The 19235-nt window shown below is 43.3% G+C and overlaps 1 protein-coding gene across 4 annotated transcripts in view; it reads left to right on the forward strand.

The window, feature by feature from the left end:
• The first annotated feature begins 304 nt into the window (after positions 1-304).
• Positions 305-19235, forward strand: part of LOC148032940 (uncharacterized) — a 34845-nt gene continuing 15914 nt past the window's right edge. For 2 of the 4 annotated variants that reach the window (XM_087683625.1, XM_087683626.1), the window contains exons 1-3: positions 305-668; positions 1098-1573; positions 2733-2797. In XM_087683625.1, coding sequence (XP_087539751.1) covers positions 485-668; positions 1098-1573; positions 2733-2797 — 725 coding nt within the window. In that variant the 5' untranslated portion in view covers positions 305-484. The remainder of the gene's footprint in view (positions 669-1097; positions 1574-2732; positions 2798-19235) is intronic. The other 2 variants (XM_087683622.1, XM_087683623.1) reach the window with 1 other exon arrangement.

The raw sequence follows: 19235 nt of genomic DNA on the forward strand, positions 1-19235 counted from the left end.
GCAAAATAGGCTTTAACATAACTATTTTGCCACGTATTCAGGAGTGTATCTCAATAATTAAACTTACCTTCAATCTTTTCCTTCAACTAGTCAAAACTTTGTTAGCATTTCCCTTTAAAGCATATACTAATACAATGGTGTAGTGACAAGGTGGTGTAGGTCCTAGATAGTCCGTTTAGCCTTGAAATGTGTGGATATCTTGCTTTTAAAAAATATTCTCTCTCTCTCTCTCTCTCTCTCTCCCTCTTGCAAGGAAAAAAAGAAGACAATGCTCTTGTGTGCGATAGTGCGCCTTTATTAAAAATCAATGAAACTTTCACTCAGAGGGTCTGCAGAAAGGAGTCGAGCTACAAAATTTCGGTAGCTGCCGGGATCAGCGCATGACCTCTCTCTCTCTCTCTCTCTGCTCCGTTCCGTCCGTCTCTGTCTGTGCGCTAGAAAGAAGAAGAAGAAGGATCCCACGAAGTTTGGAACTTTCGGCGACATGAGCAACAAGCCTGCGAGGATGCTAGAAGACGAGGTGGTGGAAGGCATAACCGAGCGCCTCTCCTTGCTTCCCGACCTCCACCTGCCTTTCTCCCTCCGCAGCCGAGGGGACTCCCTCTCCAATTCTGAGAAGAAGTCGCACCTCGAGGATCTACTGCGCAGAGATGCTGCAATTTTCCTAGGTAAGGCTATCAAAACGGCCTCACTCTCTTCTCTTTAATTTAACATACCATGCCTATTGTCGAATTGTCGGCCAATTTGTTCCCTGCTCCCTCGTTTATTGCTCTGCTAGGCCACACACGTCTGCGGTGCATTTATAATTCAATTTCTTGGAAAGAAATCCAAGAATATGCATTGAATGGTTGTAAGAGAAGTTTAAGCAGACTTCAGAGGTTGGAACTTCGAGGCATCGGCCTTCTGAGGATTTTTTCAGACGATAGCTGTAATTTTTCTGCAATAATGTGTTCGCCTATTAACGGCCTTCACACGTCAGCTAATTAATAAAAGCCTAAGGGTATCAAATGCTTTCATGAATAAGAAACTTTATAGGGTGATTTTCGTACGAGGAGTTGTGAAGCTTTCAGCTGACAGATTGGTGTTTTTGGACCCAGAGAGGCATGGCCGGAGGCTAAATCCAACCGAGTTGCAAGAATTTGATGCTTTGAAGGAAGATTATGAGATTAACTGGCATCTGAAACAGCTGAAGATGTCCATCAATCCAACAGCTGAGCAAAAGAAGGCTCATGCTGCTGTTGTGAAGAACAGGCGCCTAGCATTCATGGACAAATTGATTCAAGAAGGTGACTTTTTCTCTGAGGATGCTATGAGAATGAGGGCGCCACTTCTTTATCATCAGCATCTTGGGAGATTTCAAGATCCCTCAGAGAGAGCATTTGCTCGTCCTGGAGAACGGTGGTCTGAGATGTTGATCAGACAAGGTGAAGAAGTGGAATACCAGGCACGGCTAAAAAGTGAGAAGGAGAAGGCAGGGTTAGCAGAAAGTGACGATGAAGAGCAGGAGGAAGAGGAAGAGGAAGATAAAGAGGAAGAGGAAGAGGAAGAGGAAGATTCTGAAGAAGAAGAAGAGGTATGCGATTATGATCTTCTGACCGATTACGTTTCCTTACCTGTATGGAGAACCAGTCATGTTTGCTTATCTGTATCAAGATCCAGTCTTACTACTTCTGGGTGATCAGGCTAAACTGTGTGCTTAGAGACATTAAGCAATGACAATAGAGTGATTGCTCAAAATGGTTGAGCAATGACAGTAGATTGATGGCTTAAATGGTTGAGCAATCTTTTTAGATGGTTCCATAATTCATTTCTTTAATTATTTCATAAATGGGGACACTGGCTTGGATTGTTTTTAGTTCTTGAGGAGGCTGGGATCTTTGCCTAGTATGACTTGAGACTGATCAGTTTCTACCTTGCTTTTTTCTCCATGTTTAATGCAGATTATGTCTTTCCACAGTTGTTTTTTAATAGCAGATTTGGTGTTCGGAGGATAGTTGATCAGGTCCATGCAATGTTAGACACATCTTTTCATGTGTAGCTACAATGCATCACATATGCAACTCAATTATGCTTTTACATGGGTCAGGCCTCTTAGCTATAATCTGTTTGGCTGTTGCTTTCAAATGCTTAAACATTTACTCAAGATATGAAGGTGTAGCCACAGGTCTGGTTGTAGGCTGCATCTGTACAATCCCACTGGTTACAACAAGAGTCAAGATTAATCTTCTGTACTTCTTTACCTAGACCCAGTAACTTCATGTAGGTATGCAAGCTAAGGAATGATCTAAGGGAGATTGTTTCATTCAAGTGGTAAAAATTGCTGTACCGTGATGAAGAGCTGAACAATATTGCATAGAAAACTGTTTCCTAGAGTTCGAAAGAAACAAGATTTTCCATGCCTAAGTGTTTCATACTCATGAAAGACATTTTTAGCAAAACTCAAAATTTTAAAGAAGGAAAACTGTCCAGAGCTATATGATTGCAACCTGTGTAACATTTAAAAACTAGGAAGAGGCTTAGCTTTTCTTTTATCCATAGCATATGGCGGACTTTTCCTGTTGTTGACCATAATGTATTGGCATATTAACTTACATTACATATAAGCTTCTATTCATTTACTCTATTTTGTACAAAACTTGTTTCTTGCCATTTCTTGACTTGTAAGAAACCATTTCCTACTTATGAAACATATATGAAGCCTCTTGTTTCTGAAACTCTTGGCTACATTGCAGTTGAAGTGCAAGAATAGAGAGCAAAATGTGCAAAGCTATGAGAGCTTAGGCATACCTATACTCGTGTAAGTGCCCCGTATAACATAGCATGCCCAACAAATATAATATTGGGCTTATTTCTGAGACTTAATCTTTCAGGATTTTGTGTTTCGAGGTTCGTTTTGTGTTTCATTTTAGAGGTTTCGAGGTTTTGAAAACTATTATTTATAATAATTAAAATTATTATATATTAGTAATACTAGAGGAAGAAAAACAGATCCATATATAGTATTTATTAGAGGAAGAAAACATATCCATAAAATGAAAATGTTCATTCCACCTAGATCCTAGAGTCAAAAGTCAAAAGCCTAAAAGCAAAACATTCATTTCACCTACTGATTTAGAAATGAGCATTCATGACTCACAAATTACAATGTATAGGCTATAATATACCTAAAATACATGAAAGTAAAAACTGATGTTCACAAGTGAAAACCTTGTGGAGGCGTTTTCGCTTGAAGTAAGAGACCCAAGGTAGAGGGGAAGTTGGAGGAGTGTGTGGAAGAGGACAAAGAGATGCAAGCTCGAGTAACCTCAATCCCTCTCTGTCAAGCTCTATCCTCCATAGCCGCGCGAGGCAAGAGAAGAGAAGAGAAGAGAAGAAGATGAAGAGAGGAGATGGAGAGCTTCTTCTCCTTGATTCCTCACTCTCACAAACTCACTCCCTAGCTCTCTCACACTTCCTTACTCAAACGCACACAAGAAGGCAAGAAGAAGAGAAGAAGAAGAAAAAGAAGCTTTTTGCCATACACCTAGAATGAACTCTCATTCACTTTTTGAACTTTATATACAAAACCCTCTTTCCCTTGGGCGGTCATCCCCTTTTTACATGGCCGGCCATGGCCTAGGCTCTTTTTTTCCATTGTTCTCCTATCTTTCTAGCTTCCTTCCTACTGCCCATCTACCTTTACAATTTGCACGGGTAAGAGCCCGCCGACACTCTTAAAATAAATCATTATGCATCTTGCGTTTTTTTTACAAAAGTATTGTCTTGCACTTTTTCTTGTGCGCCTTTCTCCTTGATTTAGGACTCTTCTGCGCTTCTTGTGTTTCCATATTTTTATTGGCGCGCCTTCGTTTTCTGCTTTAGATTTTTTGGATTTTCCACCTTGTTCATTTGAGGGTGAACCAAAATGAAGGGAGCTCTCTCGCTTAACCCCTAAGATCTACAGACCACTTATTGGTCAAGCGTTTCAAGCTGAGTGGCCATGGCTATCTCTCACATAGCGGACACGCTCTTGCTATCCATGGGGTGTAGTGAGCTTACGTTGAGGCTTGATCGAGTACCCTCTTTCTTGCATGCCGGTAGCTCCAAGATCCTTGATGCTCGAGCAACCTTAATCCCTCTTCGTCAAGCTCCATCCTCCATAGCCGCGCGAGACAAGAAGAGGAGGAGAAAAAGATGAAGAGAGGGGATGGGGAGCTTCTTCTCCTTGATCCCTCGCTCTCACAAACTCACTCCCTTATTCCCTCACTCAAGCGCACACAAGAAGGCAAGAAAAAGAGAAAAAAAAGAAGACGCTTTTTGCCACACATCCAGAATGAACTCTCATTCACTTTTTAAACTTTATATACAAAATCCTCTTTCCCTTGGGTGGTCATCCCCTTTTTATATGGCCGAACCATGGCCTAGGCCCTTTTTTTCCATTGTTCTCCTATCTTCCTAGCTTTCTTTCTACGGCCCATCTATCTTTACAATTTGCACGGATGAGAGCCCGTCGCTCTTAAAATAAATCATGATGCGCCTTGCGCTCTTTTACAAAAGTATTGTCTTGCGCTTTTTCTTGTGCGTCTTTCTCCTTGATTTAGGACTCTTCTGCGCTTCTTGTGTTTCCATATTTTTTTTGGTGCGCCTTCGTCTTTTGCTTTAGATTTTTTGGATTTTTTACCTTGTTCGTCTAAGGGTTAACAATATTATAGATAGGCTATTTACATGTTAATTTCAATTTTTTTTGTATGATATGTACGAATCATAATGTTTGAGTTCTAAACCATAGTATAGCTTGTCAAAATACTAACTTTGACATAAGAGACAAGTCAATAATGGATCATGGATATGTAACGTATAATGTATTATTCTCAATTGACTCTATTATCACTCAAGCTCAATTAGTCATTCTTTGTTTAAGAGAAAGTTCTATAGAGGTTTAGAACCTCTTTCCCCAATCAAAACTATTAAAAATCCCTATATAAAAAAGCCCGTATTTCTTATTTTATCCCCTCTTGAAAAAAACCTACGAAACACATTTCTGATTTTTCGCTTCTAAATGTTTCAGACGTTTCTGGCTGCTATGATTTTAATGCCGTGCTTGGCCTTTTGGCTTAGGCATTAATGAAATGTGCACGTGTGAGGTGCTTGTGTTATACAAGTGAGTCAAGTCACAATGATAGGTCTAGGATTCCAAGATGTTGGTGGTCAAAGATAAAAGTTATAATAAGGTATATTGGTCAGGTACTTTGTGGTACTTGGTAATAATTTTTGGTCAGAGTGTTTTATATGTCATTAATGCTAGTGGGGATATTAGGAACTAGGCATCAATTAATTAATTAATGCCAATTTAGGGGCTACTTAGGACCACTTGGGTGTCAAAATGGCCTAGCCAATTGAATTGTGGATGGGCACATGTAATTTTCTAGGCAGGGATAAGGGCTAAATTAATTTTCAGAATTAATTACTCTAAAAATTAATCAAGTGGCTCAAAATCTAATTGGAAGGCTGCCATTTGGCAAAATTTTCCCATGCAAGTGAGGAAAAGGATTTTGGGGTTGGCTTAGCCTCATTCCAACTTTGTAGAGGTTGGGAGAGATAGGGAGAGAGCTGTTGCTGAAAATTTCCAGCCATTAGTGATCAGTTTAGCCATTGGAGATTGGGCAGAGCTATTGCCAGCTGATCAAGAGGCCTTTGGAGGCAGGTGACAGCCTATGCAGACTATCTACTGGCAAATGACAACAATTTTGGGGCCCATAGTGTTAAGAAACCATATCATTTAGTACCGTTTCTTTCGGTTTCTATTTTTGGTTTCCAATTGCAGCCCCAAAAAGGCTTTTTGGGCACCTTTTGAGAGAGTCAATGTGCCACTTGAGAGACTTCATTGGGTGATACTCTAGATAGTCTATGTCTATATATACAGCATTGACTCCACCTATTTCAATGTGTTTACCACTGAGCACATTTTGTGCCACATTCCCCTTCTAGGCCATAGAGATCATTTTGCATCAGCTATTATAGTATTATGCTCAAGGCAATAAGACATATCTGAAGCACACTAAGTCCTTCCGAGCAAAAGGAGGATTGCCCGTCACTATGACCTCCTACAGACTACCGCAATGCGCTATTGAGGTTTCCCCCACCTACTTTCAAGTCCAATGGTTTCCATGGCCACGGCTTGTGGTTTTGCAATCCGCTCCATTGAGAGAGAGTGCTTGTTGGAGATTGTCTTCTCGTTAGTTCGCTCCTTCGAGAGACAGAGGTTGTTTGAATCCTTCCTCTTTTTCTTCTCTATAGTTTGCCCCATTGAGAGATAATGACTATCGCCTACTTATGGCTCCACAAGAGTTACCTATTTTATCACCTCCCTTGTATTGCTCCATGAACAATGATTCCGATGCGGGCATCAAGGAGATTTTGTGTGATACCCCTCCCTCCACTTCCTCTTCTACTCGAGTTTCGAGAGGTCAACTTTGGGGGCTACCCATCCTCTGCTATAGTGGAGCTCCAAATACCTTCTTTGGCATTGCAAATGGCATTTCCTTTGTCTTTAGATGTTTAAGAGATGGTGATCTGTGAGTTTCTTGATTCCCTATCTCTCTTCGAGGGGGATTCCATGGGGGATTTAGAGGGGCCTTATCTTTTTTCTTTAGAGGGGGATCCTAGCTTCAGAGAGGGTTCCTACTCATCCTGTGGTTCTTGACCTACCTTGTCGACAACCCTTTTCCTTCTTGGGGTGGTTGACATCTCCATGCCTTTTTTTGAAAAGTGTTTTGAAAATACATAAGTAAGATAGGGGCAGCGGCCAATTAAGTGACAGATAGGAAAAGATAAAGAGAGTTTTAAACCCAAGTTATTCACAAAACTAGCAAGCCAATCCCTCGCACTGACGAGGATAAGTGCCTAAGGATGATAAAAGTGAGTGTATGTGCCAATCATGTGTTGAATATGTGAGAGGCAAAAAAAACGGTGGGCTTAGCAAGACAAGCAAAGCAAGCAAGCAAGCAAGCAAGGGTAGGAAAATTGCCTTTAGAAGAATTGCCATGTGTTATGCTACGAATATGGTGGATCCTAGAGTCGACCACTCCAAAAGACCGAAAAGGGATAAATGCACACAGATGCATGTTGACATGAACAGAATGCCAATGCATAGGGTAATGCAAAGGGAGATGCAAGATGTCATGCTCATGCAATATGCTATGTAACTTTGCCACTGGAACAACAGGGAAAGTGTTCACTTGTCCAAGTACCCTTTTACAATCAGGTCATCGTGATAGTGCGGATGAAGTTACAAATGCCCATAATACAATACAAAAGAATAAGTGAATGTAATGTCTAAAAAACTGTAAGCATCATCACTGTCACGATCAAGAGTAGGAGCTGCCTCCTCTCAAACTAGAAGGAAAAGCAAGAGGAAAGCACCCTCTCCCTGTCAAGCTGAAGAAGTAGGGGAGGGTGTACCCAAGCCGATCTTGGGTAGCAGGTACTGAAGAACCGGCCGGTTGATTGCTTTGATCAAGCTATCTGCAAAATTATCTGATGAAGGCACAAACTCTAGGCGAATAGTGCCTAGCTCAACCTACTCTCTGGAAAAGTGGAAGTGGACTCTCACATGCCGTGTCTGTGGTGTGATGATCGGATTGCCTGCAAGGGCAATGGCACTCTGGTTGTCGCAGTAGACAACTGTGGGAGAGTCACATGGAAAATGAAGCGCCGCTAGTAAACTCCTCAGATAGATGGCCTCGGTGGTGCCATCGAAGAGAGCCCGGTACTTGGCCTCGGCCATGGAATCCGCCACCGTTCCTTGCTTACGGCTGGACCAAGTAATGGGAGCTGTGTCCAAGGTAAAGAGGTAGCCGCCATGGGAATGCCGGGTGTTAGGATCTCCTGTCCAATCAGAATTAGTGTACCCCTGCAAACATAAACTAGAACCATATGTCAAGCCATAAGAAAAAGTACATTGCAAATAACGCAACACACAAAGACATGCAATCCAATGTGACATCCTAGGTGCTATGAAATACTGACTGAGTATGCTAACTGAGTAAGCTAAGTCTGGCCTAATGTGAATTAACCAAAGAAGTTTTCCTACAACAGAACGATAGGTGTGTGCATTGAAGGGCTGTCCTAGGTTATCCCTCTCGTCAAAAACAACATCCCGCCTAACAATCACCTTGTTTGTTCGAGGATCGAACAAATGATAGGCTTTCGCTTTAGAGAAATATCCCACAAAAATAAGGAGATCAGCTTAGGGAGTATGCTTACCTATCTTGTCATCAGGCCTGTGTGTGTACGCACGACACCCAAAGACTTTGAAATGGGAAATAACAGGCCGAGAGCCAAAAAATGCCTCATACGGGATCTTCTGAGGAAGAGCTGCAGTTGGGCACCGGTTGAGGATGTACACCGAAGTGTTAACAGCCTCGACCCAAAGGCGCTTAGGAAGCTCTGCTGTGAACAACATAGAGCGTGCCAATTACACGACTGTGCGGTTCCTACGCTCTACGACTTCATTCTGAGAGGGGGAGCTGGTAGAGGTGAGTTGGCGAGAAATGCCACGCTTCTGTAGAAACTCGGAAAACTCGTGGGAGATAAACTCACCACCGCTATTACTCCTCATGCACCCAACACGGCTACCAGTTTGGTTATGAACCAGTAGCACCCAAGCAGAAAAATATGTGAAAGCATCTAACTTATGCTTGAGGAAGTTGTAACCGGCCTGTTCACTGGAAAGGGCGGTAGTGTACAGCCAAAATACATAAATGCTTTCACCCAATTCACAGTCGCCCACTTTACCTGAACTTAAAGACACAGAATCAAGAAGACATACAGGAAGCTAGAATGCTCCTGTTGTGACATAGACACCCTGTTGGTCCCTAAGTCAGGCGCCCCTTGCGGTATTTCTTTATTTTTAAAAAGAAAGAAAGTATAATGAGCTGTCTTTCACCTATTCTGGGTGAAATTTGGCAGCATAACAGTACAATTATTGACCCAAAACCAGTTGACCAGGAGGGGAAACTCTGCCCAAGTCTGAAACTTCTGGTTGCAGTGCAGAATTGACCATTTCAGTCGGCTGTAATTACTGGTTCAGACCTGTTCTAAAACCTGTTTTCAACTCATACTGTTCCCTGTACTGTTCAGCCCACTATAATTACTGGTTCAGCCCAGTTTTGAAACCTGTTTTCAGCTCATACTATTCCTTGCACTGTTCTGCATCATCTGTGCCAAGTGCCCCTTAATTCGATCATCAATTGGGCTCTGAAATAACCTCTGAACAATCCAGAATCAGTACTGATTTAGTACTGTTTCAGACACTTGCTTGGTGAGGTTACCACCCTCACCTATCCCTGCTTGTGGGCAGCAAACAACTGCTCCTGTTCTTGGAGAAAGGAGGCTCTTGCCTCATGCAAAAACAACATATTCCACACAGCTGTATCTGAATTAGAAGAAAGGCCCTTGATTTTGCAGTATAACCATACTGTTAGGGAGAGAGAAAGAGAAAATAGGGAGCAAGCTCCACCCTCTGTGCATCATAGACAAGGTAGACCAGCTCTCCATAGCTCTCCATCTGCAACTGTTCATCCTCCCCTTCACAAATAAGCCCCTTTTTCCCAAAAACTGCACGCCAGCCCTCTTTAAAGAGGTAAGTGCACAAATTTATGCCAAATGGCAGCACTGGAAGGTATTTCCTGTTCTGGCCTTCCGGTCTAAATTTCTCCATCCTCGGTGCGAAATTTGACCTCGGCACAAACCAGAGGATTAATCCTCGTGCAAAAACGAAGATAATGACGCGAACAGATTCTGGGGTCCAAAAATAGTAACTCCCTAAATTTTAGGAGTTGCTTCCATTGCATCCCACTAGTCTTCTGACCATCTTTGTAGACTATGGCTACATCCAAATTTGTAATGTAGCTCAACTGAAAGTGAATTTCCACTGATGACCCCACATGGACTAATCTCTTGGAGATTTGACCATCTTCACTTTGAACTAGTCTCTTCCAGGCTAGTTCTTCAACACACTTGTCCATATACACTTTCACAAGTCTCTTCCAGGCTTGTCAATCGACAGTGCCATCAGTCTCTTCCAGACTTGTATTGGACCTTAACTGTCCAGTCTTGGCTCACTAGACATTCCTATCCGTTTCACATACTGGCCATGCAACTCAGGCGTTTAGATTTCAAGAGGGATCCTTCCAAAAAGAAAAACCAAATAAAATAGTAATAAGGAAATCAACAAAAAGATAATAGTTGTCACAGTCTTGTGACAGAAGTACACCCATATGTATCGAGAATGATCATTTACTATAAAAAAGAAGTACAGCGCGTCGTTCAAAGTAGCAGTGGATGTCGGTCCATAAAGATCAACGTGAATCAATCTAAGAGGCTCCTCAGCTCTATGTGTAGACTATTGAGGAAATGGGGTATGGTGTTACTTCTCGAGCTGACAGGCTTTACAGACATTGCGAGCTAGCTTCAGGCGTGGAAGGCCCTCAACCAGCTCACGGTGTAACAACTCATAAAGTGAGTCATAACCAAGATGCCCAAGTGAAAATGCCAAAGACACTGATTGTGCGTAGGCTCCCGAGATGTGGCTAAGGCCTGGAAGCTATGGAACACGGAGCCTTTGGCGGTCGGCTCGGTCAGAAAGTGTGTCATGTGGTATAGGCCATTAGACTGTGCCTCACCGCGAGCAATCACTAAACCAATCAGAGAGTCAAGGACCTTGAGTGTGGTTGCTGTAAAGAAAACTGCTCGCCCTAACCGGCAAAGCTGCTAAACAGATAACAAGTTCACCCCAAGTTGAGGGACATGATATACATTGTCCAGCGAAGTCAGATCCGGACCCTTGTCAGTGGCAAAACTGACGCAACCTTGAGCCTGAATCTTGACCAAGGAGTTGTTTCCTACACGGACCCACCCGGCTATAGGGGCTCGAGTACGGAAAATGTCCTCTATAGGAGTCATGTGATGTGTATCTCCACTGTTCACAATCCAAACTGGAGCTGAAGTGCTCGGCTGTGACGAGTGGGCCTCTGCAGTAACCTCGTCGAGAGGCAACTCATAAATGTGGACGAGACTCGCATCAGATGTCTCTATGGAGATGATATAGGCCTCTGCAGACCAGTCAGACAAGCCTTTTGGATTTGAGAACGTTGTCAACTGAGATGACTGTGCGGTGGCGGTGTGAGTGTGATCTTTAAACTGCCCCTTGCCATCACCTTGCCTCCCCTGTTGGGGGTTGCCCGCGACTGAGGGGCGGGGTTTTGAGACTTAGGTTTTGGTGCTGTGCCTCGTGCCTTTGATCGACATTTGCCATCAAAATGGCCTGCCTTTTGACAACGTTGACAATACTTAATTTTTTTTAGGTACATTCTGCCACCTAGGTTTGAGTTGTGACTGGGAGTTTCCTTGAGAATCCCAGATTGATTTAGCTTTTGAGTTTGATTTTGATTTTGATTTTGAGTGGAGGTTTGGTTTCATTTGCCCTTCCCTTGTTGCCCTTTCTGAGAATGAGCAAGAAGAGCCCCCTCTGAAGAGGAATTCATATGAAACTGATCGAACAACCGTGCGCAATGCAACAATTGACACTCAAATTCATAGAATGTAGGCATGGTAGGATTTGAAACTATTCCTTCCACAAAATTGAAGTATTTTTTGGGGAGTTTATTTAGGAACAATGTGACTTGATCATCAGAGGACTTGGGAGTCCCCGTAGTGGAGAATTCAGCGAGGAGACGCCGATACGCAGCCAACTTGACTTTCAAGTCATCCCGGTCAGTGATTTTGAAAAGCTAAAGCTCATGGTCAAGATTAATACGACGGGTCCTATCTTGAGCCGCATAGCGGTCAAGAGTGTCCATTGCTCTGACGCTAAGTCAAAATGCTGAAGCTGAGAATGAAACTCTGGCAATGAGCCCTGCATCAACTCGACAATAGCGGAGGCATTCTTAGCCTTCCATGAGCGGACGACCTCGTATGGAATAAATGCGGGATCGGGTTGGGGTTTCAACCCGTGCACTAGATTCCATAGGTTCTGTGAATCAAGGACATGTCTCATCAAATTCGACCAAGTAGTAAAGTTTGACCCGTTAAAACGAGTCTTGTCATTAAATGCATTCTTGGTAGAAGATGAGCTAGAACCATGAGGTGTCGGGTGGGTGGAGTAAGATGATGGTGGGAAAGATGGTGGAGGTGAGAGTGTTTGATAAGAGTAAGGAGGGGAGAGAGGTGGGTAGGCAGAAGTAGGCTGTGAGTGTCCAATGAGTGCCGATTGATGCGGAGGCACTGGAACATGAATGTTTTCATAAGGTGCCAGTGTAGGTGGAGGCACTGGGACACAGTAGCCTTGTCCAAAGTAAGGCTGGGACACAGCATTATGACTAGAAGGTCCACTAGGCAATGCCATGGAGGCAAACTGTGGAGGCAACTGATCCACACTTGGGAGAGACTGAATGGGATACCCAGGCTGCAATGATCCCGAAAGTGTGTATGAGGTAGGTGGAATACCACCCGGCTGAGGGAAGGATGAGGTCCTAAAGGATGTGCCTATGTTTCCATAACCCCCCGGTGTGATGTGCGGTGCGACATGAGGTGTCTGAAATGGAAATGTAAATGGTGTAAATGAAAGTGGTATGAGATGTATGAGATGTAAATGGTGTAAAAAGGAAATGTAGATTCTTTTTGATAAAAATTTACACCATTTTTGAGGTGTAAATGGTGTATGAGGTGTAAATGGTGTATGAGATGTAAATGGTGTAAAAATGAAATGTAAATGGTGGGTTTTGAAAGTGAGGTGTATGAGATGTAGATTCTTTTTGATCATTTTTATCATTTAAAGATTGAAAATGAAACTGTGAAGATGATGATACACCATGTAACGAAGTGAAAGGAACACCAAATTCATTTTGATTACGTGAAGTAGATGGAAAAGAAGGAAGGACAGAAGAAGAGTTACCTGGCTTTTTCTTATAATCCCCGCGACGTGTGTTAACATACAAGAATTGGTCCTCTAGAGGACCTTTTCCGTAGCCAACAGACTGGACTATTTCTTCCACATGATCTCTATCAGTATATTGCAAAACAGAAGAGGTAAAAGAAGAAGGCACAAAAGATGAATCAAAGGTACCTTGCACTGGAGAGGACGGAAGAGTCTGAAAAAATGGAACATACTCTGGATCTTGCTCTCCAAGAGGGGGGCCCATCCCTGATGGAGGTCTCGACGGCCCTGCAACATCTGAAGAGTGAAATCCATGCATACCTTCATTTAGAAGCTTTTCTTGAAGGGCAATCCTTCGGTTGAGCTCCTCAATCTTCTTTTGTCGATAGGCTAAGGTCAGTTTATATTCCTCAGAGGTTAGCTTGCCTATCTTTTCTTCCATGTACTTAGATGTTTCTCCCACCATGTCGGAACTTTGTGGAGCAAGCTGATCGGCCTACTCTCGCTCGGTTCTCGGCATAGGCTGATCTGGAGACTGAATCGGTATTGATGTGTTCGAAGTCATTTGAACCTATTGTTGTTTTTGCTTCTTGCAAAGAGCTTTCAGATCAAAGGCCTAGGTTTCTCAGAGAGAGTACTAGGCTCTGATACCATGTAAAGAAAAATACCCTTACACAGAAACATAAACAGAAACCGTACGACAAAGCACAGACTGATAAAAAAAACACAGTTAGGGTTAGGGTTAGAGTAACTCAGAGACAATGAACACAGTGAATAAATGAAATGATATGAATACTAATAATACGATGCTCATGCAACAAACACACTATGCAATGAATGAATACTGAACCTCGAACTCTTGTATCTCTAGGATCAGGGCAAGGGTAATGAGCTGGAGAGTGTGTCGTACTCCGAACGGATCCCGAATCGCAGCAAGGCAGCCTCCGGATGTCGAACACCAGCAAACGCAGCAGTGAGAAGCTGGATCTGATGCAGATAGCAGTGAGGAGAGAGAAATACAAAAAACGGAGCCTGCAGGAGAGAGAAAGACTAAATACGCAAGCAGGAGAGAGAAAACTGTCAGGGCAGCAGCTGGAGCCTGGAAATGCAGGAGTTTGCTGGTGTGGCAGGGTGTACGACAGCAGTGCAGATGAACAACAGTCAGTCGCTCCCCGTTTTAGGGTTTTGGCTAAAATAAGCCTAAAATGAGCATGTTTTGGGGCTGTTTAAGTTGCTAAGTGCATTTCTTAGCACAACAAGCCATGGAGGAGATTGCTTCATGACTGGGTTCACCTACAAAATCGACATTGGTGGATATTCCCAAAACTTTAGTAGAGGCATTGCGATGAGGGGAGTACTAGCGTCCTTTTCATTGGGCATGTGAGACACTGCATGGTGTAGGGATTGAGGGAGTTCATGAGGAGTGTCAGTTGCAGGATGGCACGCGACGATCTCGGATGCTTTTGCATGTTAGGTAATTAGGGCCATGAAGTTTCTCCTCAGTGGAGCAACAGGGAGCATCCATCTGGAGAAAACTGAAAGAGAAAAGAAAGGAAAGAAGAGGATGAGAGAGAGAGTACAGCCAAAGCACAACACAGACTGCACTAATGGGAGTTCACACGTAGTGTAAGACAAGCTGATCACAAAATAACAGCTGCAAAAGGACAAAATCTGATCAAACACAGCTAGGAGGTGAAGATTACAGCCAACAGAACCTGAAAAGACAGTCGTCCAGCCTGTACGAGTCAAAACGTAGACAGAACAGGCATTAAATGCAGCAATACCACAATGGAATAATGCAGAAATTGAAAACATAGACAGCTGGAGACAAAATGTAGGCAGTAAGATCAATTAATGCAGTAAATGCAGGGAAATCAGTGCTTAGCAATAGAATAATTGTAATCAGCAGAAAACAACAGCAGGAGCGTAGATCCTGAAATTTGATACCATGTTAAAGTTGGTGATGCAGCAATGGAAGCATGAAAGAATGCTGAAATAGACTATACACAAGATAAAAGAGAGAGAAAAGAGAAAACACAAGTGCATTGGAATAGAAGAGAATTTAAGAGATTGTTAGCATGTCACTTATAGTGTTGTCAGTCTGTCATCTCCTAGTTGTGAGTTTCTGTCAGAGTCTGATGGAGACATGGGAGCGCTGGCATTTTAGTGTGCATTTCCCGAGTTCTGTGAGCATTTTTCAGCACTCCCCAGCCTTGACCACTCTGTCAGACATTGTCTTGTCTCCATGATTTTTTGCCATGTCAGCTGTATTATTTTCTGTATTTTTAATGCAGCCAACTGCATTAAATGCAGTTGGCCAGCCGGCAGCTGGTCAGTGAGCATCAGGTCAGCCAGTTTTGGTAATTTCCTGCTATTTATAGCAGGCTGGCTGGGGCAGATCACTCCTTTTGTAGGCTGCTCCTTCGACTAGAGGCACACTCCTCCGTCTCCATTGCTGCTGCTGTCATCATCATTTCAGGCCAGGGTTGGTGCCCTCACTGATGCCTCGGGCTGCGTGCAAGGACTGATTAGTCCATCTGTTTGTTTTCAACGTTTATTTCAGTCAGTGCAGATTTCTTTCCTCCTCCATCTTCTTGCTGTCTTCTTTCTCTATGTTCGAGTTCCTTCTTCTGTTGCGCACTCTCACATGGTATCAGAGCCAACCGAGAGATCACAGAGGAGCTTTTCATTGCAAAGGCCACCCTGAACTGCCTAGCACACTTCCCCAGATTTGCATTTGTTGCAAATGCAGCCTTCTAGGGTTAGGAGATTGCTTTCCCTTGCTTCTAGACCACCTTGTTGCCAAACAAGTTGCCTCCAGGCCAAGTGACATCATCTGGCAGTAAAACATAAATATTTCTGCCCTTTTGCCCCGGCGATTGCTTCTGATTGTAGGCGACTGCTCTTGGATACAGGCAATACCATTTGGACATAGATGACACCATCTGGGTGCAGGCGATGGCCAATTTCTCTTCTTTTCCTGCTATCAGCTTGCCAAATGCAGTTTTTGGGGTGCTTGTAGGTTTTTGAGGCTGTCTCAACATGAGTTTTTCGACTTTATTGACTCAAAGGATGAGGTTTCTCATCATTCTTTTGAGCGACGGCAAGATTATTAGAGGTTTGAGTCCCTTGTGTGGACTCCCCATTTGGAGTGCCCCTTTCCTTTTCCCTTCGTGTATGTTTCTCGTAAGGTGCGGTCTACTAGCTTGAAGATGTCTTATATGGCACCCGTTGTATAGGTGCTTGCGCTTTCTTCTTTGCCCAAAGAAGACAAGTTGGATGGTTTCAACTATTTTTTGTGGTCGTGTAAGGCAGAGTGTATTCTTGAATCCTTTGATCTTAGGGAGTTTCTCTCTCCCCTTGTTCCTCGGCCCATGGAGGAGCCTACCCATGGGTTATTGATGGATTGTGCAGCCCTTTGGGATTCGCTCAACTCCAGAGCCCGATCCTTTCTAGTTTATAAGGTTCTGTCTTGGTTCATGTTCGCAGATTGAAGACCGCAGCAGAGGTGTGGAAGAAGCTTGCGCCTCTTTACCATTAGAAGATGTTTACGCATAGGATCTTCTTGGAGAAGAAGCTTTGGATGCTTGGTGTTGATAACTCTCCTTCCATGAAGGATCACATAAACAAATTGGAGGATATGCGAGACGAGCTTACGTCCCTTGAGAGGATGAAATGTTTGGCGGATATGGCTCTGATTCTATTGACTCAGCTACCGTCTCCTAAGTATGATGTCTCCTATACCAATCTTTTGATTTCGAGGACCGGAGATACTCTCCTTTGGGAGGAACTTTCACCGCTTGTCTTGGAGCATGATGAGCATCTTAGAGAGGTGGGGACTAGTGGATCTGGCTCCACAAAGGCTTTTACTATAGGTACTAGGGGTGGGAAGAAGGAGAAGCCTAAGGCTAAGAAACAGGAGGATAAGAAGAATGATTCCAAGGATGAAAAGAAGTTACCCAGGTGCCCATAGTGTTGGGAAGGGCACTCATCTTGAGGAGAAGTGTTGGCAGAAGTATTTCCATTTGAAGCCTAAGGAGGGGTCCAAGGATTCAAAGGCTACACCTGCAACCATTGAGTCCATCTTCATACACTTGTTTGAGATGGAGGATATGGCTCTTGCTTCTTTTTCTGAGGAGAAACCTTGGCTTGTGGATAGTGGGGTCTCTTCCCCTCATGACTTATTGACAAGATTGGCTTCAAGTTATACGATCCAAAGGGGGGATTTGTCACCATTGGTGACAATTCTTTAGTTCCCATGATGGAGTGGGGACCTTCCTTTGTTGCCTAATCGACCTTCTTCTTTAGCTAAAGTCCTCTATGTACCAGATTTGGGCTTTAACCTTTTGTCTGTCTATGGCCTTACACAGCTAGGTACCTAAGTTATCTTTACCCAGGATGTAGTTCCAATAGGGGGTGCTTCTTCAAGGGCTGCTCTTTGGTTAGGTGCACAAAAGTGTTGACTCTACACAATTACAACCCTTGCTGCGTGATCTTCACACAAGCTTGGACTACTTTGGCATGCTTGTTATGGGCGTTTGAATCTCGATGCTATTTGGCAGGCTTCGAGGAAGAAGGTGGTTAAGGGACTTCTAGATTTCCCTCCTGTTCACATGTTGTGCCCCAACTGCTTGAGAGGCAAGCAACATAGGCAACCACATTCATAGCTTGCTACTTGGAGGGCTTCTACATTGCTTAAGTTGGTTCACATTGATCTTTGCGGACCTATGGGCATGGCCTCCCTTGGGAAGGCCAAGTATCTTATACTGATTGTTGACAACTTTAGTTGTCATGTCTAGCCCTATTTCTTGGAGTACAAGAATGAGGTGTCCTGTTTTTGCGAGTGCAAGGTGTTTATGGAGAAGCAAACCTCCTTCAAAGTTTGCGGTGTTCGAGTCGATCATGGTAGCAAGTTTTGTTCTAACCTTATTTTTGAGTTTGCAAGGATCATGGTATTTGAGTGGAATATTCCCATCCGAACACACCATCTAAAAATTGTGTGGTGGAGTGTGCAAATCGAACCATGTTAGAGATGATCTGCTTGATGTCGGAGCATAAGGGTCTTTCCTATTCTCTATGGGGTGAGGTTGTGGCTATTGTGGTTCACATTTGCATTAGGTCACCTACTTCGGCTTTCTTTAGGAAAAAGTCTTCTATTTCTCACTTTCACATCTTTGGATGTGAGGCATATGTCCATGTGGACAACAAGAAATGATAGAGTAAACTTGATTCCAAGTCGAAGAAGCTTATCTTTGTTGGTTACAGTATGGCTATGGCTATTAGCTCTATGACCTGATGACACGTAAGATCGAGGTGAGTAGGGATGTGATCTTTGACGAGGTTGTGGCCTCTGTCTCTATCCCCTCCCGGCGCTCTTGATGGCTCCTTCTTTGACTACTCCATTCTGAAGTATTCCTACCCCTTTCTCAATCTCCTAAGATTTCCTTTGAGGGGATTGAGCCAACAAAGGGGGAGCCCTCTTCATCAGGTGAGGAGGATCCGCCCTCCCTTAGTGAGGGGGAGTCCCTTTCATAGATAGGTGTGTGGTGGTCTATGCGCAGTGAAGGTTCAATGTTCAGCAATGGCAATGATAGAGAGAGAGTAGTAGTAGTAGTAGTAGTAGTAGTATATATATATATATATATATGTATAGAGAGAGAGAGAGAGAGAGAGAGAGAGAGAGAGAGAGAGAGAGAGGCATATTGTGTGGGTACAAAAAGTTACCACTTGTAAGTTTTTGTGATAGTTATATGTAAAGGACTAAAGTATAAGTGTTGAGGGTGTGTTCACACCCGAGCATGTATAAAAGTCACATTGGCCCTTTATTTTCAATCCTTTGTTTCCAACAACCTCCCACCTATAGGCGCGTGCCTTGAGGTTGAGAAAAGAATAAGCAAAGTCTAAGTATGTATAAAGGTGAAGTACATATACTATCCAACTCCCATCATCCGTTGACAACGAGCAAACTGCTTTGTTGGAAGACCCTCCATGAGAAGATCTGTAGGATTATCATTTGTACGTACCTTGATAAGCTGTATGCTTTTGCTGTCAAGTACATCCCTGATAAAGTGATACTTCACTTGTATGTGCTTCATCTTTGTATGAAAGACAACATTCCGTGCTAGCATGATAGCACTCTGACTATCATAGTGGATGACAAGAGTCTCAGTAATGCCAAGCTTTCCCACCAGACGTGAAAGCCATAAAGCCTCCTTGCATGGCTCATTGGCAGCCATATACTCTGTCTCTATAGTAGACAATGCAACACACTCCTGTAGCTTGGAGATCCAAGAAATTGCTCCCCCTTGTGAAGGTGAAT

Source organism: Lygodium microphyllum, chromosome 8 (assembly GCF_053477565.2).
Source record: "Lygodium microphyllum isolate KBCC chromosome 8, Lygodium_microphyllum_v1.1.10, whole genome shotgun sequence".
Classification (NCBI taxonomy): Eukaryota; Viridiplantae; Streptophyta; class Polypodiopsida; order Schizaeales; family Lygodiaceae; genus Lygodium; species Lygodium microphyllum.